The sequence below is a fragment of the Corvus moneduloides genome, chromosome 4, assembly GCF_009650955.1.
Source record: "Corvus moneduloides isolate bCorMon1 chromosome 4, bCorMon1.pri, whole genome shotgun sequence".
Taxonomy (NCBI): domain Eukaryota; kingdom Metazoa; phylum Chordata; class Aves; order Passeriformes; family Corvidae; genus Corvus; species Corvus moneduloides.
The window spans coordinates 25313114-25335783 of NC_045479.1; the positions used below are offsets into that span (position 1 = coordinate 25313114).

Here is a 22670-nt window from a genome sequence, read left to right on the forward strand (position 1 = left end):
TGTATGTTACTCTCCAAAACAGCCAGCATCAGTATTTGTAATCAAATTGGGTTCTTCTCCACCATCATAGTTCTAAATATTACCAGCAGATCTTAAAAGAAAAAAATCATTACTGGGAAGCAGTATCCAATCCCTTGGGCAAAAAGCTGGCACTTCACAAAGCTGCACAGACAGGTCTTCCATTTCTAAATGGTAATAGCAAAAGCTGGTTTAAAAAAGTATTCCCTGGAAGGCTGCACACATCCCAGTTAAATTACTGAGATGGCATCGAGCTTTTCCAGTGCTGTAAGTGAATATGAGTCAGACTTGTGCAGGCTTCTGTACTCAAATCTGTGCTTTAAAAATAGAAGAATAGCAAGTTGTGGAGAGACCCCTTGCTACATACAGTATTTTTACTTTTTTAATCATACTTACGGAGGCTGCAGCCAGGTCTCTTTTTGAGTTTTAGACTTCCATCCCTGGCATGCCCCACCTGTCTTGCAGTGCAAGATGACTGAAACAAATAAACAGTTGTTATTCTTGCTTTAGGAAATTACTAATTGTTTAGTGAAACTCTCAACTTTCTACATGACAGGACATATCATGTAGAAACATGGGATACCTGAGGTGTCCATTTGGTCTGTGTAGTGTTTTTAGTGTTCAGAGATTCCTCTCTGTGGCTCACAAACTATTCCATGACCGGTCTGAAGTGTGGCACACCTACCAGAGCCAGCTGTGACCACCCTTGTGGCACTGTGACTGTCCTAGCTGTGCCAGCATGCTGCGCACTTCTACCTCCACACCTCCTCCAGAGAGAGCAGCTAGCCTGCATTGAGCTCTGCAGTAATGAAGCTACATTACCTGTTACACTTTCAATCAGCCTGCAGTAGTTATTTTTAATAAAGATTTGTCTAAGCACTCAATTTATTTTGCCCTTGGGCAAAGAAGCTACTGTAAATGCTTGTCTTAGCAAGGCTTGAAGAGAGGAATAGTGAGACTATGCTGTCCATAACTCTGTGAATTGAATTCTGCAAATACCCTTGTTAACATCTCTCTTGGCTTGCTAACCCTTAGGCACACTATGTTCCAGGCTTTGGATGATTGTGGCATGTTTGTTCTAAGTTATTAGATCTGCCTCCTGGCTTTTTTTGTTGTTGTTCTTTTTAATAGCAGCTATCACATTAGGCAGAAGTTTAAAAGGGATGGCAATGGAGTGCTTCAGAGCAGAAAAAGAAACAGTTTTGCTTGCTCAAGTATTCTTTATTTCTGCTCCTCGTCTGCTTTCTCTTACATCAGCTGTCTTGGTACAATAGGGCAAATCCTTAGCAAAGCTGTAGTTCTAAACACAACTAGCTCAACAGTCAGCATCACTAGAAGGGAACAGGAGCCCTTCTAAACCTCATACAAATAAAAGGATTCTGAAGTATTTGTATCAAGTTCACCTCAGCAAGGATTACTGGCATCAGCCATTTACAAAAATGTACAAACATGGTGTCTTCAGTCTTTCATGAGCTGCCTTCATCTGCTTGGGATGTACTTACTAAAGGTATGAAGTTAGTGCCTCTGTGGAAACATGACAGAAAATTTATTTTCCCTTCTGCTATTGCACCTAATGCTGTTTCCACAGTATTTTGCTTTGGCATCCTGCAGTAGAAAACAGGTTTGATATTCCAACACAGGGGTTTAGACTTCTCTGCTCAGAGCAGTAGTGGATTTATTATACAATATGCATTTAACTAAAACTAGGTCCGTAAAACCACCACTAATCCAGATTGCTGGTGGTGCTCCATGCTTTTCCAGAACATGAGATGATACAGCCTTCTCTCTTGAGACATGGTAATTTATCTGAAAAATTACTTCTCTTGTTTCCTTGGCCATTAAGTCTCTGATTCCTCTGTTCTCTGTTTCCTTGGACATGACTTAAGAGGGTTCATCTTCAGTCAGGTGACTACAGTGCAGTAACTAAAAAGCATGACACTTCTTATAATTAACAGCCAGATGTAGGGTACTTGTCAGCAACAACAGGCTGCTCTGCGCCATGTGTTTTGTACTTAACTTCCCTAGGAAGCCCAGCCTCAGTGGTAACAGTCTACACAAAGAAAACGGAAGGAGTATGATTTACTGCACTGCAATAGCCTTCAGGCAGCCTCTGAGCAGTTTAGCTTTACAAGCAGAAACACTCCAGTTAGTTGCAAATGCTTCACCAAGGGAATGACAATTCTATTTAGCTTTGCAGCATTTTTATTTTTTCTTAAAAAGTCAGTATTTAAAAATAATCAAGAATTCCCCTTGTGTACTGCCATAAGATTTCTGCTTCCCGTGCATCTGTACAGAAGTCTCGTCTGGTTTTAAGAACAAGGGCTGTGCTAGGCACGCTGATCTTGGCTCCATCTGCTGCTACACAGTAGCTGCTGCCTGCCTTTTACCTGGCCTGTGCTATTCCCTCACTTAATGACTCCAGCAGCCTGAACACGGGGAACCTTTTCCTCAGTAGCCTAAATCGTTCAGAAATGCACTCACACCTGCCGTCGGGTGGGTTAAAAAAGCCCTGAGCAGGCAGACAGGAAGACAAGGGGGGAATTTTTTTTTCTTTTAAACATAAAACAGGAAACACAGTTGTACAGTCACTTTTCAAGAAGTAATACAATGAGAATGAACGTGTTGGAGTAGAATAATAGAAAAGTGGGGGGATAGGAGGTGGAAACACTAAGAATTAAGCTATTATTAAACAAAAATGTAGCATTTTGAAATGAAACATTGATATCAAAACTATCATCTCAACTGAAGCTAAACATTAATTTCCCCTAATTTGCACTTTTTAATTTCACACACATTTACACTCATGGGCACTTAGACCAACAGTCTTTCTATAGCTTGCTGTACAGACTGGATCTGAGGCTTTAGCTGTGATCCCTCCTTGATGGTGATGGAGCAGGCGATGACAGGCCGGGAAACGCCGCATGCCCGGCCCAGGGCTTGCTTGGAGCGCACAAACACATAAGGGACATTCTTGTCCTCGCAGAGAAGAGGGAGGTGCAGGATGATCTCCAAGGGCTCTGCATCTGCTGCCATTACAATGAACTCTGCTATGCCTCTGTTCAGTGTTTTGGTGGCTGTAAAAGAAACTGGAGAGTCAGTCTAGGTCTTTCTGGAAAGAACACCTAATGTGTAACAGCTTCAGGAGATGTTGAAAGTGGCCTCAGTGGGAAGGAGATCTAGTGCATGGGACATGGGTCCTAAGAGATTAGAGAGTTTCTATCCTTAGGGATTGTGGGTTTTTTACAAGTTTGACTAGGTGAAGCCCCAAGCAACTGTGAAGGAAGCCACTCTCTGAGCAGGTTGCACAGAGGTACCCTCAAAACCAAATCTTTTATGGTTCTGAACTAGCTAGGCATCTGGTAATCCCAGTGCCACACCACTGAAGCATGCATGATTACAAACCATGCACCAGGAAAGCAATTTGGGAATCTGCAAAAACTGCATATAAATGCTGAAAAGATTACAGCTTAGTTCTGTCCCTGAATATTGTTTAAGCAGGCTTGAAGGAGGAGAAAGGAGACACACACCAGCAATAGCCAGATCTATATAAAATGAGTGATTCACAGCTACAGAGAAAAGACAATCTCTACCCATGGCATCTCACAAAATCCTTGTTATGAGTTGTAGCACACTTTGCAACACACTAGTCTCACCTTCATTGGCTCCCTTGCGTAGTTGCTTATAGTTGCAGGACTGCTGCACAAGATCCAGCAGTGTTTTTGTGAGCTGTGCATCAGCCAGCGGGTAAGCTTTGGGATTCACTTCTGCCTCACTCTAAAGGAAAAAGTAAAGAATATTACAATAGGAGCAAAGGAGGCTTTGTTCCAATCAACACTGCACAGGCATCATGTCCACCACATATATTGATTACTGGAGTCGTGTCACTATATTCTCATCTGCTCTGCACATATAGAAGAAACACCACTGCGTTTTACTCCTAAAAGAGTAAGGATTCTTCTTGTATCAAAGTAAAAGGGAAAAGTAAGAAAGATATACTTCACATCAAAGTAAAGAGTGTATCTACTCACACATCTACATCCTACAAACCAGCAGCAGTGCACTTACGGGGCAGTCTTCAGGCGGTTTATACCACAGACTACACAAAATGAAATACTTCAGTTCACATATTAAAAGACTAACAAAAAAATTGAAGAAGTCCCCAGAAGAGCACGTATCAAGGTTATTTCTGCAAACCACAAGTAGCTTATAAACGTTAACATCACCAGCGGGGTGGCACAGCAGCGAGTTCACAAGAAGTGTTAGCGACCGGCGCTGGCAGAACCGCGGCCTGTCCGGCTCCCGGCACTGCGCGGGGGTGACCCCGGACACCGAGTGCCCCGTTACCGGCTGTCCCCCGGACCGCCAGCCCCCGGGCCTCCTTCCCCGCAGCCGGCCGCACCCCCGCCCGCCCGCCCGGCCTCCACGTGCTGCCCGCCGCGCAGCCGGGAGGCGGCCTCCCTCTACCCCAAGGCCCTTCGGAGGAAGAGCGACAGCAAGAGGAGAAGTAGAAATAGGAGAAGAAGGAAGAAGAAGAAGAGGAGGAGGAGGAGGAGGAGGAGGAGGAGGAGGAGGAGGAGGCCGGGGTCCAACGCCACTCACCATGGCCGCGGCGCGGTCGCTGCTGTCGGCCCGAGCGCGCTGTGAGGGAAGAGGCGGGAGCGCTGCTGCCGCCGCCGGAAGGGAGGCGGTCCCGGGGGCGGTCCCGGGGGCGGTCCCGGGGGCGGTCCCGGGGGCGGTCCCGGGGGCGGTCCCGGGGGCGGTCCCGGGGGCGGTCCCGGGGGCGGTCCCGGGGGCGGTCCCGGGGCGGTCCCGGGGCGGTCCCGGGGCGGAGCCACCGTCCCCGCGCGGGGCGGAGCCGCACGACAGCCGGGGTAGCGGCCGATGGCGGCGGCGGGGCCGTGCGGCGGTCACGGGCTGCGCTGGGCGCTGCCGCTCCGCCCGCCGCTCTGCCTCGCCTGCGCCGTGGAGACCCTGGGCGACAGCAGCGCCTCGGTGGGCAGCGCCTGCCCCGCCGCCCCTTTCCGTGTGCAGCTGGGCCGCGGAGCACCCCCCCAGCGGGCCCCGCCCCGCCGGCTGGGCTGCCGCTCTCCTGCGCTCAGTTTGGGGCCGGGGCCCGGCCGGTGTGGCCTTTGGCCAGCCCTGTCCCCTCGGCACCCGGGCCGTGGTGGCCCTGTTCCCCTCAGGGTGGTGGGAGCAGCGCGGAGCTCGGGCCCAAGGCCTAACGGGCTGCTGTGTTTGATCCGTAGCTGGTGCGCAAGAAGCACGTCCTGTCCCGTCTCCAAGATGCCCTGGCCTGGCAGGCGGTGTCAGTCGTCCAGCTGCTGGCACCAGACGAGAGGGTGTGCATGCATTTGATAGGAACTCTCTTTGGTAAGAGCTCTGCTGAGGCCTGGTGCAGCAGCAGGGAGGAGGCAGTTACCTTTTGTTGAATACATGTGACACTCCTCCGCATTTGAAGCCAAAAAAAAAGAGCAAAAGAATATTGAGGTTCCTATCTCCATACTTCCACTGTTCTGTTAGATGTGTAATTACTCCCTGCGGAAAACTGTGTGTGGCTGATGTAGAATAGGTTAATTAATTTCCTCATTCCCCAAGGAGCAGGATTGGCATGTTCATAAAGCTCTTGGAATTTTCCAAAGTGTCTTGATGTATCCATGAAGTCCTTCTGGAGAATAGGAAGTGCCTGGCATATAACTCCGAATGCCCTCCATTCTGGTCTCATGCCTCTGGAGTTATATGAAGATTCATACAGAAATCAAAGTGTGAGCTAAAAAGGTGTTGCAGGACTTAATATCAAATGCGCAAAACGCAAATCTGCATAGTGGGGTTTTTCCACACCATCACTTTACATTTGTAGAAATATTTGTTGCTGTACAGCTAGAACCTTATGCTTTCTGGTGTGTCATAGCAAAATAGTGTTCAGCAGCATGTCAGAAAGTGTCTTTCTGGTAAGTATCTGTGATCTTGAACATCTCTTACTGATTTCTTTTTGCATTGCAGTACTGTGGGAAATGTCTTTGAAACTTTAAAAATCTTGATGGATAAGAAATAATGGTCTAAATGAAGGAATAGTAAGGCAGGAAGGGAAAGGTGGACGGTAGGAATAAAAGTGCCCTCAAAGCACAAATATACCAGATTCCTTTAATTCCACAGTCTCATTTGCACATCAGAGATAATTCTTGTTCTTTGGGGAAACGTAACTTAAAAGACCCTTTCCCTGCCTTGACACGCTGAATAGTTCAAACAGTTGATTGCCCATAAATTGTGTTGTGCATGTTTTGGAAGCAGCTTTGTTAGAAACAGAACTTTATGCAGGTTTAGTTCTTCTAATTGCACAAATATTTTTGAATGTTGTGCGCACACCTAATCCTTCACAGAAGTGGAAGGAGTGGTGCTTATGGCCAATTCAACCCTACATTATATGACCCTAACACAAAGTAACCCAGAAGACAGGGATGCTGTGCTTGCATTTCAATGCTCTTGTCTGCTGTAATAATTCTCTGAGAAGAGAATTCTCGTTGTGATTGGGTGGTTTGAGGACAGCTTTGGGTTTTACTGTACTTGGTGTAACTCCTAGAGCAGTTGGAATCCCAGTCTAAGCTTGGGGCTACAAACAAGGGCATGTTCATTTTTGATAGAGCTCAGATGAACCAAGGATCATTCGGTGCAAGAGTGTAAGAGGGACCCCCCCAAAAGTTTGAGCAGTGCTGTGGAGGAAGTATTAATAGTGAATTCAGGAAAATACATTTGTTTTTTGCAAAGAGAATATTGGAATAAGCACAGCCAGAAGAAAGAGGGTTAAGAGAGGTGGAGTGTGGAGTGTTATGTATGAGGAGGTGGTGAATTTCAGATAAGCCTGAATTTCATGCAGCTGATACTGCAATGTTCACTAATGCTGTATACAAATCTTTTCTAGAGTTACTAAGGATTGGGCACATGAGGCAGGAAATAAGTAATTTCTTCACCTGTCATAACATTGCTTTAGTTGGTCAAAATTCTGAGACATCGTGGAGTCTTCAGAGGGGAGGTAGTTTGACTGGATGTATTGAAACGAGTGATTTAGTGTGGCAACAGTGGGGATCCGAACCATATGCCTGGTGCTATAGGTTGGAAGGAGCTGGGAGGTAGAGTTTCTTGTCTGCTGGGGTGTAGTAGAGTGAGACAGTGGTTTATTTTAATATATAGAATCTTATGCTCTCATTGTAAAATTAACTTGTGAAGTGATGCCTTCAGGTTCAATTTAATAGTTTCCATACGATTTAAATCTGGTGTTCCGGTTTGGTTTCAGGATTTTCAGTGCTGTGGAGGGAGAAGGCTGTTCATAGTAACTGATAAGAATGGAGGACACAAAGGACAAAACTCACAGCTGGGTTTTGACTTCTGTCATTCCAGGGTGTTGTTTCAGATGTATAACTGGATACACACAGTGAGATGTGGTGGTGGCAGCAGTTACATATTCCTTGACATAGGTGGAGCCACTGACTTCCAATTGCAAAGCACATAAAAAATTGGCAAGAGAACGGAGTGTCTCATGTCCCTGTGTCCTGCTTATGGAGGCAACTTTTGCGATACTTCAGAGAGTATCCACCCTCATCTGACAAAGTCAGGCTGGTGTCATGTGTAGTGGGGAAAACAAAACAGTTCTGAAAAGAATTTCAGTTCTTTTTAACAAGAAGGAATTGCAGCACTGGTGATCAGAAGCAGGAATGAGTTCCATGACCTGTTGTGGTTTATCTTTTAGGGATGTTGCATTCTGTGGAAGACAGCAGTGCCCTGAACCTATTCGTTGAAGGTGAGAGACAAATGCCACACCTCAATTACTGGCAGTTTGTGAAGGGGACAGTCTGTCTTGTCTGATATCTGTAGTGAGATGCTCGGCTTCGACACAGCTTCAGTGGGGAAGATCATCTATTTTCTATCCATGCAATGAAAATGAGTGGTCTGCTCCCATATTTGAGGTCAGGGGAGTGCGTGCACGTTTAAATATTTAACATTTCTCTCACAGGTTCTGTGTGCATCATGAATTTAGTATCAGATGGGTAACAGTGCCTCAACTTTGGCGTCGTTGGACCTGACTGAATTGTCAAAGCAAATAGAAATCTATGGGATCTACTGCTTTTTCCTCAGGAGTAGAGGGTATTTGTGATTTAGCTGTACAGGCTATAGAGTCCTCTTTGTGAGCAGTCCCTCATTTGAAAACTGAAGGAAACATCTGCAGGGCTGACAAAGGAATCTCTGCAGTCCAGTTAACCTTGGGCACCTCTGCTGAGTCTGGAGATATTAGCAGTGCAATGATGCATTTCATGTCCAGCCATGAAAGGTAAAAGGAGCTATGACAAACTTCTTCCAGAGGGATTTTAGTTTTCAGACACTTGCTTGAAATGGGGTTGAAAAGGGGAGAAGCCTTTCTGTCATGTTACCAGTCTTGAGAGATGGATGCTCTCTAGCAGAGCAATTTTAAATTAGTGTTGCCTAAGCATTGAACATTTTTAAAGGTTCTGAGAGTTTGGGGCAAGAAAGGGCTATTAAACCATCTGTAAATCGCCTGTCTCAGATATGCTTCTGCTGAGATGCATAGATCTGTAGCTGAAGTAGGTCTAGTATTGCCTTGGGTATACCAAGAAATGGTGAACCCAGAAGTCTCTGGTGTTTCTTTTTAGAATGCTTTCCTAGGATACAAATCAAAAGTGTAGGTTTTCCAAATGAGTCATGCCATGACAGCAAGCTACATCCAAGACAGCCTTACCAAATCCTGTGTAGAAATGTTGTGTCTCAGTAATGGGACTATTGCCAAAATTTTATCTGCTGAACATTCAAGTGCCCAGTTCTAAAAGTACTGGAAGAGGAGCTTTGCTTCCTGCAACTGCCCTGCTGGTATATGTGTGGAGGCACAGGCAGCCTGCCAGCATCAGGCATCTGCCTTGTGATTTTGTTAGAGAAACCCCAGGTGATATATTGCCACTGCCTGGAAAATGTAATATCTTGCTGATTCCTATTATTAGTACAGAGCCGACAGAGCTCTTAAAATTTCAGTGAGCCAAGAATAACAGCACTTACTTGGGGCTGAGGAGGTGAACAGCACCACACTGGTGACTGAGGCCTTGCTTTCTGGTAAGGTGTATGGGATAACTGCAGCAGGGAAGAATGGCTGATAGACTTCACTTACCTTAGGGACAGTAGCAGCTGAAGGAGGAGCTCTGAGTGTGAATCTAAGGATCCTCAGCAGTTTCAGTTTTGATATCTTCTCTGGAAGGATACGTTTTTAAAGGCCAGTTTTCATACAGTAGGAAGCCTGGTCTATTCAATTACCAGAATTTTTTATGCTTTTAAGCTAGGTTTTTTTCCCCTTCCCTTCCTGATTCCTTATGTTTACTTGCTGTCCTGAGGCTCAGTTTGTTGCTTGCTTTTCATTTCCATGCATGGTTTGTAGTGCAGCTGAAGCAGGACTGCTGGAATGGTGCCTCAGAGAGCTTGAGCTGGGCTATCAGAAGAAATAGTGCTGGGAACGCTGCTGTTACCCTGCTCTCTCAGCACCTCTGTGCTCATTTCATTTCTGAGCTCTTTGCTCACTGATCTGCTAAAGCCCCATGGAAGATGGATTGTGAGTGCTCTTGTGTGTGTGTTACTGATCCTGTTTCTTCTGCCTAGTTCTGGTGCGGCTTGTTGTGGAGTTGAAGTCAGAGCTGTACTTGTGCTGCATTTTGAATGAAAGTCAAAAGGAGGTCAGTGAAGATGAATTATTTCCCCCTTCCTTCCAGTCTTTCAGAAATTGAGGAATGAGTGGCCCTGCAAGTCTGGGATGTAGCATCTGCTGCAGTGGGATCACAGAATCATAGAATGGTTTGGGTTGGAAGGGACCTTAAAAATCATCTAGTTCCAATCCCCCTGGCATGGACAGAGACACCTTCCACTAGACCAGGTTGCTCAAAGCCCCATCCAACCTGACCTTGCAGAGCAAAGTTCCCCTGCTGTGATGTTGGCAGTGTGAGTGCCTACCATGGAGTTTTTATATTGTTCTTATGATGCCTTGCAGCCATATGGCTTCATGATACTCTTATAAAGCTGTGTGGTTTTCTCAGATACTGCTTTTTCCTACTTTACTGGTTCAGTTATATAAGGAGCTTTCCCAACCTGTGCCATGTGCTCTTATTCTCTTCGTTCCTAAGTTTCTGATGGTCCCATGGAGTACAAAAAAATGGGAAGTAGCAAAAATGGTGAGCAATTAATCTGGTTCATGTGTTCATGTAAGAGGTGGAGGAGAAAAAGAGGAAAAGGAACAACAAGCAAGCAGTTCCTTGAATTAATTTAAAGACATTTTTGAGACTTGGTGTGATATTTGGGGTTTCCTTGTGGTTTATCCTAAGTGATGAAAAGGACAGATATTTGGAAAAGATCCTGTTCTGGAAAATTATGCATCACTGAGAACTTGGTGGTTTGGGTGTATTTCTGCCTTTGGACTGTGTCCTCACCAGTGAAACATTTTCCTTCTCTGTCTCCTCTACAGCTGTGCAAAGCAGCTACCATGAGAAGCAGCCTGCCCACATTTGCTCTCTTGGGCAAGCTGGCAGATGCCATCCCAGGCTTTGCTGAGATCCTGGTGGTAAAGCACAGTGAGTAATATGTCGTGTCCCACTGAAGGGTGGTATTCACAGCCCTAACACACACGCATGCGTGCACTCCCCTGTCCCCCAGACGAATTCGTGAAGGTCACACAAGAAGCCTGTCCAGGAGTCAGAGCGGCATTCAAGCCTCCTGGGATCCAGGTCAGAACCTTCATAGCAGTCTTGTTATCATGCTTTTAGCCAGGCAAAAGCAGCCTCTGTGAACTGGGGTTGTGGGTCTGCCTCACAGGCAACATACCTTTAGGTTTTTTTTCCTTGATCTGGTGCTTGGGGGTCTGGTGAGCAAGCTGAACTGTTTGTGGAGGGAGCTGGGATGATGGATCTTCATACGGTGAGCAGTGAGCTCCGCTAGCTGTTTATTGCTGTACCTCTGCTCAGAGGGACAGATGGTGCTGAGCACATCACCTGATTGTGGCATTCATTGACCTGCATACACAGGTCTGTCCAGTGGGCTTTTGCAAGTTTTCAAGGGAAAGAGGTTGGTGCTTTTAAAGTGTCAGTGAATGTTTGTTGTTCCTGTTCCTTGTACTAGATAATTTGGTGGATCATCTGCTGACAGGCTTGACGTACCCAAATGAGGCTATAAAGGCTGCTGTCTGCTACTTGTATGGCAAGCTGTACTCCTCTCCTGTTGGCACAGAACGGCTCTCAGGACACTTTGAAGAAAGGCTGTGTGGTGTCTTCTTGAATACTCTGGGGTGTGCGCAGACAAAGGAGCTGCAGGTTAATTGTTTGGGTAAGGCATTGCTGACAGAATGCAAGGTGCAAGGGTAGGCTCAGAATGAGGAAGAAATCCTTGGCTGGTTTAGATGCTCTAATGTAGGTCGTTCCATAGAGGATCTTTATGCTTCTTGTCCAAAGCCATCAATCCTTTCTGTTACTCCACAGCAATTAAGTAGTCCAGACCTGCTGCTGAGTACCCCCAGGCCCCTGTGTTCCCTCATGCCTTGTATTTGTCCAGCACTGACAAACCTTCAATCTCTTCAGAGCTTGTGCTATGGCCTGATCATCCCTCAAAGTGTCTGAATGCAAATACTGTGCACGGGCAGGTGGGTTTTGTAGAGCAGTGGGATGGACTCTAAGAGATACGGTCTTCAGATGTGGGGCATCATGTTAATTAGATTATAGAGCTAATGTGGAAGTGGCACTTTCTTGCAGTTATGCTTCCAACTGCATGTTTCAGCTGTTGCTGGGGAGCACAATTTCAGCCTTTCTGATATCACTTGTTTGTAAACCATCCAGGGAATTAATTTTTCTAGTAGGAGGCAGGCAAGAACTGGATTGCTCCTCTGCTCATCTACTCAGCTGCTAGAAGTGGATTATGATTCCTTTGACAGTAGAATTCTGTAGCTCAGACCATACCCCTGTGTGAATCTGTACTGATGTGTACTGATGATATTCGTCAATACCTGGAGCAGTGATCTATACTGTTATACTGAGGGAGTTTTTTTGGCATGTGGGTATCCTTTAGCTGAAGACAGCCGTTTCTTTAAGAGTCTGTGAAAATAGAAGGGGAAGATAAATGCCTGCTCTCTACGAAGTGTTCCAGGGAAAATGTCTTGTCGTTTGGGTCACGGACTGCCTGGAGAAGAATGCAGGTCAAGAGCTCTTCCAAGAAACAGTTTAAGGTGTGGTTACTAACAGAAGATAATGCAAGTAGAGGGCTCCTGAGATGCACCCATGTACATACGTGACTCTGAGAAGGAACAGAGAGCAGATCAGACCAGCAAAAAGCATCAGCAACACAGGGTTGCAATATGTGGGGGTCATGGCAGTATCTGGGGACACAGTGAGAAGTTGTTTCCTGATCTGGAGGGGAGGACCTCCAGGAGAGGGGAGGAAGTTGGCGACAAGTCTTCGTCTGTAAATACTCGTGTGTTAGTATAATCCTCACTGTGCTCAGTATGGTGCTCATTCTTGCGCCCACTTTTGCAGGTTTGCTGAAGGAGCTGCTGAAATCTGACCATTTTGTATCTATTCTTATGAATAATTCAAAGACAGAGGAGGAGACTGAGATCCCTAACTTTTTAGAAGGGGAAAATCCACTGCCACTTGTTCTCAAAAAGGTGATTGCTGAAGTAGTAGTGAATTGTCGGTACACATAAATAATTTGCTGGCGTGTAATGAATCTTTATCTGAGGCACTGTATATAAAAAAAGCAGAGTGTTCTGTTGCCAAGACCAGCAATAGAGGCTGCAGTGAGAAATGGTGATACCTCTATTGATCCCCTTGATCATTCCTGCATCCTGGAATGGGGAAAATCTTACTCCTGGCCTCAGCTGATTTTACTCACTCACACTTGAGGTCTGATACAGAACATGCAGCACCAGCATGATGAAGCATGGGGGTGGAACTATTACTCATGATCTACTCTGTTGTGGTTCTCATGTGCTTTTTTGAGTGTCCTTGGTTCAGTGTTTTATCTTACCTTAGCAAGTTTAATCTGTGAAATACATGCCAAAAGAGAGATCTTAATTTGTGTTTTAAATTTTAAAAAGTAGAACAAACTGTTTCCGACTCATAGCTGCATAGCTGACTTCCTTTCTCCTTTTGACTTTTGTTTCCCAACAGCTCTTGTTGACCAGAGATGAGATGTTACAGGCAGCGAGTTCTCACTGTATGGCTGCAGTGCTGGTTCACTCTCCTAGCAGATATGCTCCTGCTTTTATCCATGCAGATGTCCCAGGTGAACAAATGCAGTAGCATCTTATTGTTCATTCCCCAGTATCAAAGCCGCCTCTGGGTGTTTGGTTTAGGAATCAGGCTGGCTCCATGAGATCCACTGGTGGCATAATGTGTGTGGTGGCCATTTTATACCATGTGATTTTAGGAGTAGAAAGGGAGAGTATGTTTTCAACTGAAAGTTTAGAAGCAGCTGTCACCAAGCAGAATGGAGTTTCCACAGAGAGAATTTGGCTAAGTCTTTGTGGTCAAGGTCCTTCTTGCAGGACCTTAGATACAAGTCTAAGCAAACTGGGGTTCCATCTCATTCCACTAAATATTGTAAATTTGCTGAGATTTTGGTTCAGGATTTAGCTTTAGAATGCAGCTATGAGAGATGGTTTATTATTCCTCTGTAATCCCAAAAGACAGAAATACTTTCATTATACAAATTCTTTGGGAGATGTAAAAGTCATGAGGAAAAAAAGGTCACTGCATCTGTGGTAAAGCTTGCTTTGTGGCTTTTCATTTGTGCCAAAGGCTAGACGCACAATTCAGCTCCTTCCTACTGAGTTTGTACTGGGAAGATGCCTGCCCATGGGTCTATGCTCTCCAGTCACCTTATTTTGAAGACTAGCATACCCCTGAGCATCTACTACATTCTCCATTCTTGCCATTTCGTAGTACAGCCATTCTCTCTGTGGCTGTTGCTATGCTTCTTCATTTCCTCCTCCTTCCTCTGCTCTGTTCTAGGAGCAGCTGTGCCATGCTGTGAGCAGCCTGGCTCTTACCAGGGTGACCTTATTTGTGTGTGTGTGTGTTTGCAGAGTTCCTCTTTGAGTGTCTCTTGTGTAAAAGTGAAATCCTCATCTGGTCAGTGTACTGCTGCCTGCTCCTCCTGACTGAAGAGCACCTTTTCTTCTCCAAGTGTCACACCGTCTATGGTGAGTCATCAACCTTTCTGACAGAGTGACTGCAGTAATACTTGTGCCTCTAGCTGAATTCCAGCGCTTTACACACAATCACAATTTCCAGTCAGGATGGATAAAGGACTGAAAATGAGTACCTATCAGACATGTTTGTGATGTCCAGCGTAGCTTGAATTTACACTGTCGTTGTCCTAATGAGTTTCTGATGAGCATTAATTCATTATAATAACCAGGTATCATGACTGACACTCCCTGAGTTACTATTAAGTATTTCTGCGGACATGCCAAGAGTAGATTTAGAAAGAATGGTTAAATTCCTTCTGTTCTTTGGGACCTATCTCCAGCAGTGGAGGTTGAGGCAAATTATCAGGGCACTGAGTGAACACTCAACAGTTTCGGACAGTTGTTTCTGTCAGTGGCTCAGAAGAATAATTGTTCAAATCTTTTTATTTTTTTTTTAATTAATTTTGCTTCCCTCCGGGAATCTGGAATGTTAAAAGTGTCTCTGTGACTTCTCTTGAACATGTACAGGCATTGAATCTCTGGTGAGAAGTCTCCAAGGTGTCCTGCTGCTGAACAATGTGGAGTTGCACAAACAAGGGCTCCTGCTCTTCACTGAAATACTGAAACGGTAAGGGAGTATCCTGTCAGGCTTGCACAGGCAGAGTTTGGTATCCCAAAATGGAGACTGTGGGCCTTTAGTTTTTTAAGATTTTCTTCCAAGACCAGATACACACCTTTAGAACTTTTGTGTTTGAAAGATGGTGCTGAACAATCACATCTCCTTTATTCTTGCAAAGAAGGGCATGATGGTTGTTTCTGAACCTCCCAGCTTGTCCTGTCTGTGCCTGCATCCACCACTATATCTTCCTCTTCCTGCTTCCTTGCCAGTCTGGGAGGTGAAATCTCTTTTCCGCTGTAGACAGAGCACGAGAGAAGGCCAGGAAGGTCCAGGCGTATGTGAGCAGGCCAGCTCCTGCTAAGTGTGCCTCTATGACAAAACAAAGCATGCAAATTCCATGGCCTCTGGTCTTCTGTCATCATCTGAGCTAAATTCAAACTGCAAAAACAAATTCTAGGCTGAAATATTAATGTCTTCTGTCACTTTTTTCCTCTTGTTTTCTGCTAAGAAATAATATACACTGGCTTGTTTTTCTTCTGTGCTTCCTGTTCTTGCCTCTATGATCTTGTTCCTATCCTGTCATGCTAGTGACAGAGTCTTGTTTTTGCCACTTAGATCCCCCGAGAGAGCCCTTGAGCAGAATTTTGGAAATGTCATAGTCAATTTTGTAGCAAGTGTCAGGGTAAAAAGGAGGAGAAAAAGCAACAGTGCTAGAACAGTGTGGTAATGCCAGTGTGGGATCTGTCAAAAAGAGAAACCAGGATGTGGGAAACACTAATTACAGCATTTATGCTTGTAAAACGAAGAGAACACTCTGTGCAGTTACTCTCGTTTTCTCGCACACCCATTCTGTTTCTCTGAGCTTTGCCTTAGAAATCATGTTATATTCTCTCATAGTGGGGAAAGGGATCTCGTGCTGGAACCTCTCCTCTAGGTTTTAGCTTGCAGCTGGATTCTCTTTGTAAGTGAGCCACACATTCTGGTGAGGTCCATGCAGGACATACTGCTCCCCTTGGCAGTATGTCAGGAATGTTGGGTAGCTCTCCCTGGAGTGACCCTTGTCCCTCCCAGCATAATCAAAGTGGCAGGCGCAGGTTGGGGCCCAAAGATGACAGGTTGCAGGAAGCTGCAAGAGTGCTGCCCTTCACACTTTCCCCCCAGGCCCTGAAGACATCACAGTGCACCATACTGAAAGTGGGTTTGTGCATCGTGAATGAGTCAGCAATACTCCTCCATCCCTTCCTCCCTGCATGAGTCAGTGAAGACTTTTTTCTTCCTGATGTGTTTTACTTCAGAAGGTCAGTGATTAAAGAAAGGAAATACAGAGGATTAATAGAATTACCTAGTGTAAGTAGAAACAACTTGGAAGTTCAGTGCATCACTTGTGGCTTGGCTCCTGATGCCTGAGTTCCACAAGTCCTTTTCCTTGCCATGCCCACCTCACAGCTTTTTCTCACAGCAGAATGTGAGGTGGCTGCGAAGCAGGGTTCCATCCCACTGAGTGACTAAAAAGAGTGGTTCTTCCTCTGTTCTCTTTTTGCCGTGTAACTGGGCTACTAGTGTAATTTCTACTAAAGTTCACTTTGCTTTCCCATTTGTGCATGCAAGCATGTGCTCCTGGCTTGCTTTAGTCAGGCATGACTGTGAAAATTGAATAACAGGGAATACTTTTGGCTCCCAAATCTGGCTCCTGTCATGCTGCGCTGCTTTTCTTGCTTCACTTTGGAGAGACCCTCTGGCAGGCTGTTAGTGCCTCTTGTCTGCATGTAGCTGCCTGTCTTCCGTTTGCCCTCCCAACTGTACCTGACTTGCCCGGAGCCAAATGAGCCATTTACACAGCTTTGTCCAATAATGGAATTAATGGCCTGTCATCCCTCCATGCTCTCATGCTGAATGCTCAAAGGTGTTGGGCCACAGATGATCAAAATGCTCACTGTCGAGAAGGATTGTCAAAACAGTTGGATTGTGTTTATTTTCCTGATTACTTTTCAAGTTTGTGAAGGTTCCTGTCCTGGCATCATCTGGCATTAGAAGTGCCACAGGACTGTGAGAGAAGCTATTCTCATGTCATTATTTGTATTCTAGGATGGTGATGTTTGCTTGTACACTTAAATATATAAGTTGCTTGATGAATTCACAAATACCAGAGCAGATGGCCTGAACATAAAGTCCTAGGCACAGAGATCACTGTATTTTGCAAAGCTTCTTTTCTTGTGCTTTTCATGTCAGTGTTCACTGGAGTAGTCACACAGTTACCCAGGCTGTGGGTGTTTTATCATGGTAGTGCTTCAGACTGGCTGAAGTTCCCTCTTTGTAGCAAACCCTCTACCTGCTCAAGTCTGAGAGTACCTCCTTGTGAGTAGCTGGCTCTCAGTACTGAAAAAAATGGCTGCAATTGCATGGCTCATCTGTCCATTTGCTGAAATGACGGAAGGCACTACAGTTACCTAACTCTGACAACATTCTCCTTGCTTACTTTGTTGTCTCTTTGCAGGCAACCAGTGGAAATCAAATTATTCACAAACCGAGGTGTATGTATAGAAGCCATTGATGTTTTGATGGAGACAGTGAACTGCCCGGTGCTGGAGGTGGTGGTGGAGGCTGTGAAAGCTGTGGCAGCTTTCCTGAGGTAGGCAGGAATGTATTTGCAGGCTTTTCTTCAGATAGATCTGTTGATACCATCTTGGGCTTTGCAGTTCCCCTGTGGCTGTGTGGGTGAACGTGCTCTGCAGTGGGACTTGTGGCTGAGGCAGGCGTGGGTACAGCAGAGCCAGCTTCCCACCCACCTCAGGAAAGCTGCCAGAGCAATGAAGCTGTGGCAGGCAGCAAGTCATTGCAGCAAGGACCTAGTGTTCCAGGCAGGCTTGTACAGCACCTGCTATGGCTTTGTCACTCTGTGCCCCATCCAGATTGATAAGAGTAATAAGCATAAGACTCTGGACAGTCATATGCATCCTGACTGTAGTGGGAGCAGACAGAGCACTGAGGGTGTGTTTGGGCTCATGTGTGGGTGAAAGCACTATTCAGATATTTTGACCTTACTATGCTCTGCTGGAGAGAAGTGGCAATGGCATATTTCCATCAGAAGAGCAGTTAGTTCTGATGGTGTTGCCTTCCTAGTGGAATGTCCCCAGCAGGGACTGTGCATCTTGTCTCTCTCTTCACTTGTTAAGGAAGGACCATCTGAGCTCCCCTCCAGTCCCATATGAAGAGCTGCAGAAGCTTCTGGAGGCAGTGCTGAAGCGATGTGCTGACCTTTCCCCACCACAGAGTAGTAAGAGGCCTGCAGTAAGTCAAAAGTTGTTGCTTGTTGGTAGGACCAAGCAGGACGGGGATGATCTTCCTAGGACACTATGTGGATGTTTTATATATGTTCCATCCCTTACTTACATCCCCCATGGCTATTTAGTTCTCTGCTATTTCTTTTGATCTTCTTGCCTCGAAATGGTACCAGACTTTGAAGTAGATGAAGATGGATGCTGGTGAATGTTATCTTTCTAAATCAACGAAGTTTTGTGGGGCACCACTTGAGCATGCTGCTCTCTTTATGTTTTTATCTTTATTTATAAATATCTCTTTATCTCCAGTACTCCAAAATAGTTTGAACTTCCCCTTTGTCAGGCCCCCACCTTGTAGGTTGCATTGGTCAATCTATTTTTTCAGCAATGAACATTTCTTGTTCTGCACTCAGATCAAGAGTGTCATCGTATATGGACTGTGATCCCTCAGCAAGGGAGTTGTTAGCCACTATTTGACCTATAAATCCTTTCCTGTTCCTGGAATCCATAGTTAGTGTGATGTGCTGTCAGGACCTCTGCACTTCTGAGAAGAGCCCCAGGTACAGATGGCTAGTGAAAAGACAAGGGCTGAGCCTTCTTGCTGTAGGCTTAGAGCCATGTAGGTTTAGATCGCATGCCTGTAGTGACAAGAACACCTCAATGCTCAAAGGAGTAGCAGAACTCCAAATTCTTGATGAACTATCTTTAGACCCAAGTTCAGTGGTACCAGATATTGGCCTTCTCTGTCTGAAGAAGGCAGAAGTGCTTTCTGTCCTGTAGGCAGGTGTTGGCCAGTCTGTTTGCACACACACAGAGCGAGGTGTCCTTTTCAGAATTAGGAGCTTCACAGGAAGGAAATTAGACAGATAGCGAGGATATCCAGGCTGTGTTTAAAGGGAGAAAAGGGGAAATGGTTATACCTCTGCCAAGGTATCTCAGCATGAAATGGGGAAGGAGTTGTGAACTGCCAGGCACCAGTATGTAGATGTGCCCTCCTCTGGTATTATGGAGAAGACCACCACAACAGGTTAAGGCTTAAAGGCAGATTTTGAGTTCCAAGTTGTTCCCAGTTTAGGCAAATGATTAACTCTGACGCTTCAGTTGGCTTCAGGCTTAACTCAGTGGGATGCTGTGTGGGAACAAGAACTAGTACATAGATAGTTGCTTAAAACTCTGAGCCAAAGTAGAAGAACTTCTAAGATTTCATTGCTAAGCAAGGAGAAGAACTATTCTGTGTTGTCTGAAGAGTATTTGGAAGAAAGAAAATTTTTAAAAATGCAAAGTTTTCTCAGAAGGGTTTGAAGCTCCATTAGCTGAAATGCTTAAAACTCAGATTAGATCAAGTCATGGTAATACAGACTGTAAAGACAGGGCAGTGCAGAATTAGTAGCTCTGTAATTCTGTCCTCCCTACGAAGAGCACACAAGCTCTTTTACTCTGCCCTCTCTGGGGAAAGCACAGTAGTAAAAAAATGATTGTGTGAAAGAAGTGAGTGAAGTGAAATCTGTTGTTCCTCCTGCTGCTGGTGTTGGAGGAGAAAGCTATTTTTTTCTGAAAGTGAACATAAGATTTTAAAGACTTCTCTCCTTAAACAGGGCGATCTCCTATTCTCAGTGTCTCAGAGTCACCTGGCAAACAGAAATCTTGGTAGAGTTCCTCAGAGACAGGGTCAGTTCTTGCTCAATACCCTGGAAAGTTTCAGAAATGCTTGCAGGTGAGGATAAGTCAGGAGGGTGTGTGGATGGGTGGTGTGTGTCCGTGTCTGTCCGTTCTTCTGTCCTTGTGACTGTGTTCCTCCACCCAGCCCCACCACAGAAATATCACAGGTGAGTTCAGTGCACAGCACTTGTCAGTGAAACAGCAGAGTGAGGGGTATGTATTAATAGGGAGAATTTTGTGACACCTGGATGTGTCTCCCATGAAATTTGCCTGGGACCTATCAGTTTATTTCATGTCTTGGGCTCTGAGGGACTGTTTGAAAATTCACCAAAACTGCTGATGTTGTAAGAACTATTGGAAGGTATGTGTGAAACCAGATTCCTGTCCTATGTGGTTTCACTGCCAGAGGGGATTAACCATTTAACAAACATGTGTCTGCTCCAGATGCTGGCCTTGGATTTGCTCGTGTCTGTGACCTGTTACTGAGAATGGGTCTATAGGCACCAACTTTACCTCTTTTGCTGGATCAGAGCTATTTGGCACCCTTAGCTGCACAGCAGACAGTGGTAGATGAGTTTGTGTATGAATCAGGATGAATCAGGGTCAGTTGTTAGGGTGGTCTGGCCAAATTAGTTTTTGCCTTGCATCACTTGGCTTGGCTGAGATAATTCAGTCAGAAACAGACATGCCTTTCCAGAGTCTGACCCAAAGTTTTGGGGTGGTGTTAGAGGGCACTCGGCTTCTGTCATGGATTTTATATCAGCTAAATGGTCCCTTGGTTGTTTTTCACAAGGTTTGCTGTATTGTGCATCAGGCACTCTGGTATGGCTGAAAACCGGTCTTGCCACACCAGAGCTTCCAACAGCAGATACTTTCTTCACAGAAACTAAGTCTTCCTTTCCCAACGTGTACTGTTGTGCAACCTTGATGACTTTTAATAGCTTCACTCAAGAGGTAACTGAGTGTGGTTGCCAGATTCCTCTGTTTCCAAGCCATCTAGTGTTTGTGGGTCCTTTATGGTGAAAATTGTGATTAAAACGTAGTATCTCCTGGCTTCCTTTACAGAGTGAGGATGTTTCCTCTTTCCTCTGTTATCCACTGTGTGTCTGTAGGTTAGCAGTGGAATTCCAGGGTGACTTCATGGCCCAGGAGAACGCTTTCACTGCCCCCAACTCTGAGAGCAAAGACACACTAAGCAACTTCTCTGAGTTCCTGTTGAGGATTTGTGACAGTCTCTGCATCCCCATGGTCATGGTAGGATTTCTTTTGAACTTGGTCTGTTCCTTGGGTACCTGGAAAGGTCCTTTCAAGCACCAGGAGTGGGTTGCACAAATGTTTTTTAGGGAAGAGGGCACATTGAGTAAACCGAGAACAGCTGTGGCATTTGTCACTTTCCCACAGCCACATGTGGAATTGTGTAGTTCATGCAACAGGTAGTTGGTCTCAGAGGGTGCAGAAATCTGTAAAGCTTCCACATAGATATCAGTGTCTTTCTTCAGACTGTGCAATCCCAGAGCCTACCTACCATGTGTAGGTAGATGCGTAGTGTGATGCATGGCAGCTCTTGATGTTGCAGAAAATGAAGAGTGCCTGAACTGTTGTTTCCCCTTCTGCCAGTTTTTCAAAACTTGCCTGTGTCCCAGAGAGCAGCCATGTTTTGCACCTGCAATTTCCTTTTTATGCTTCTTCCCAGAAGGTACTGATGTGGCTGCCCAGTCTGCACAGCAAGGGCAGTATTAAGCATTGTGCCTCAGTAAGGCCAGTGACATGATTTAAAAAGTAGCTGTGGAGAGTCATGAGTGCTTTAGTGCTCCATACAGACCTGCCCCAAGACACTTCAAGCAGAATTGTCAAAACAACGGGACTTTGGTTGTGGTTTCTAATGTTTAGTAAAGTTTGTTTGTGCTTTTTGACAGGTACAGGTGTATGGATTCTTGCAGTTGTTAGGAGCTTGGAGATGTTTTTGTTGATGTTTTCTTAACCAATCTCTTGGCAGGCAGCTGCAGTGGCACTGCTGTTCTCCTCCCTGACAGGAGGGTGCACTGCATGTCCAGTTTGGTAAAGCTGGAGTCAGTGTGCTGTTTCTTGCTCATTGAACTTGGGTAAAAATTAATGGACTGTGAGAAAATTGTCTAGTGACCTTCAACAAGAGTAGTTGAATCATTCTATTCTAAACAGTTCAGGGCTGGATTCTGTAGAGAGCTCAAATGCCTGTGTTTGCCACTGCGCGGTGAAACGCTGAAGCACAGGTGTTAGGTGTTGCTGAAGTCAGCTGCACTTAAACATATGTCTTATGTTGTATAGGACAATTAGCCATCTGACCTGCAAGAGCAGTAACTTCCAGGGCAACGTGGGCAGTAATGTCAGTCACTGTGCATTAAGGCCTAACTGGTTGCCTGCTGGAATGCAGAGGAAGTTTCTTGTCTGGTGCGATGCCTTGCAGAGTTACCAGCACAGCTCATAACACTGGCGGGGGGAGTGTTAGTTGCATTCAAAGAGCTCTGTGAGCCTGCTCTGCTGCCAGGCATTTTGGTAAAAGAACTGCTACTCCATCTGTATGGATTTAGAAACCTGATTTTCTGGGCAGGCAGGAGGCTGGAAGAAGGCTGCTGCCTTCACTGTTTATTGCATCTAATGCACCTGATCCGTTCATCTTTCCACAGAGCTATCTGCAAAGGACTGTCAGCCTGTCAGTGACAGAGGTTTTCATCTCAACACTCAATACCCTCTTTACAGTGGTGCCAAACATGCGGACTAAGTTCTCCAAGAAGCTGGGTAGGAGGGTATTGTGGGATCACGTTCTCTGTGCTCTTAACTGATGGAACTTGCTGCTACTGCATATTATGGAGGCAATGAGCCTAACATTGAGACTTTATGTGGA

The 22670-nt window shown here is 45.5% G+C and overlaps 2 protein-coding genes across 8 annotated transcripts in view; one reads left to right on the plus strand and one right to left on the minus strand.

Moving 5' to 3' along the window:
- Positions 1-2202: 2202 nt before the first annotated feature.
- SNU13 (small nuclear ribonucleoprotein 13) lies at positions 2203-4736 on the minus strand. The gene is made up of 3 exons (XM_032107788.1): positions 4618-4736; positions 3672-3792; positions 2203-3092 (listed from the first exon to the last, which is right to left on the minus strand). Exons 1-3 carry the CDS (start codon positions 4618-4620, stop codon positions 2830-2832), a joined length of 387 nt encoding a protein of 128 aa, XP_031963679.1. The 5' UTR covers positions 4621-4736; the 3' UTR covers positions 2203-2829.
- Positions 4737-4899: 163 nt separating this feature from the next.
- Positions 4900-22670, plus strand: part of LOC116443582 (coiled-coil domain-containing protein 134-like) — a 46811-nt gene continuing 29040 nt past the window's right edge. For 3 of the 7 annotated variants that reach the window (XM_032107798.1, XM_032107789.1, XM_032107793.1), the window contains exons 1-15: positions 4900-5010; positions 5265-5388; positions 7760-7810; positions 9667-9740; positions 10523-10628; positions 11173-11376; positions 12576-12706; positions 13212-13326; positions 14129-14245; positions 14762-14861; positions 17347-17481; positions 18026-18140; positions 19726-19844; positions 20902-21043; positions 22453-22564. In XM_032107798.1, the coding sequence (XP_031963689.1) occupies positions 4900-5010; positions 5265-5388; positions 7760-7810; positions 9667-9740; positions 10523-10628; positions 11173-11376; positions 12576-12706; positions 13212-13326; positions 14129-14245; positions 14762-14861; positions 17347-17481; positions 18026-18140; positions 19726-19844; positions 20902-21043; positions 22453-22564 (1756 nt within the window). Of the gene's footprint in view, positions 5967-7759; positions 7811-9666; positions 9741-10522; positions 10629-11172; positions 11377-12575; positions 12707-13211; positions 13327-14128; positions 14246-14761; positions 14862-17346; positions 17482-18025; positions 18141-19725; positions 19845-20901; positions 21044-22452; positions 22565-22670 lie in introns of all 7 variants that reach the window. The other 4 variants (XM_032107792.1, XM_032107790.1, XM_032107794.1 and 1 more) reach the window with 4 other exon arrangements.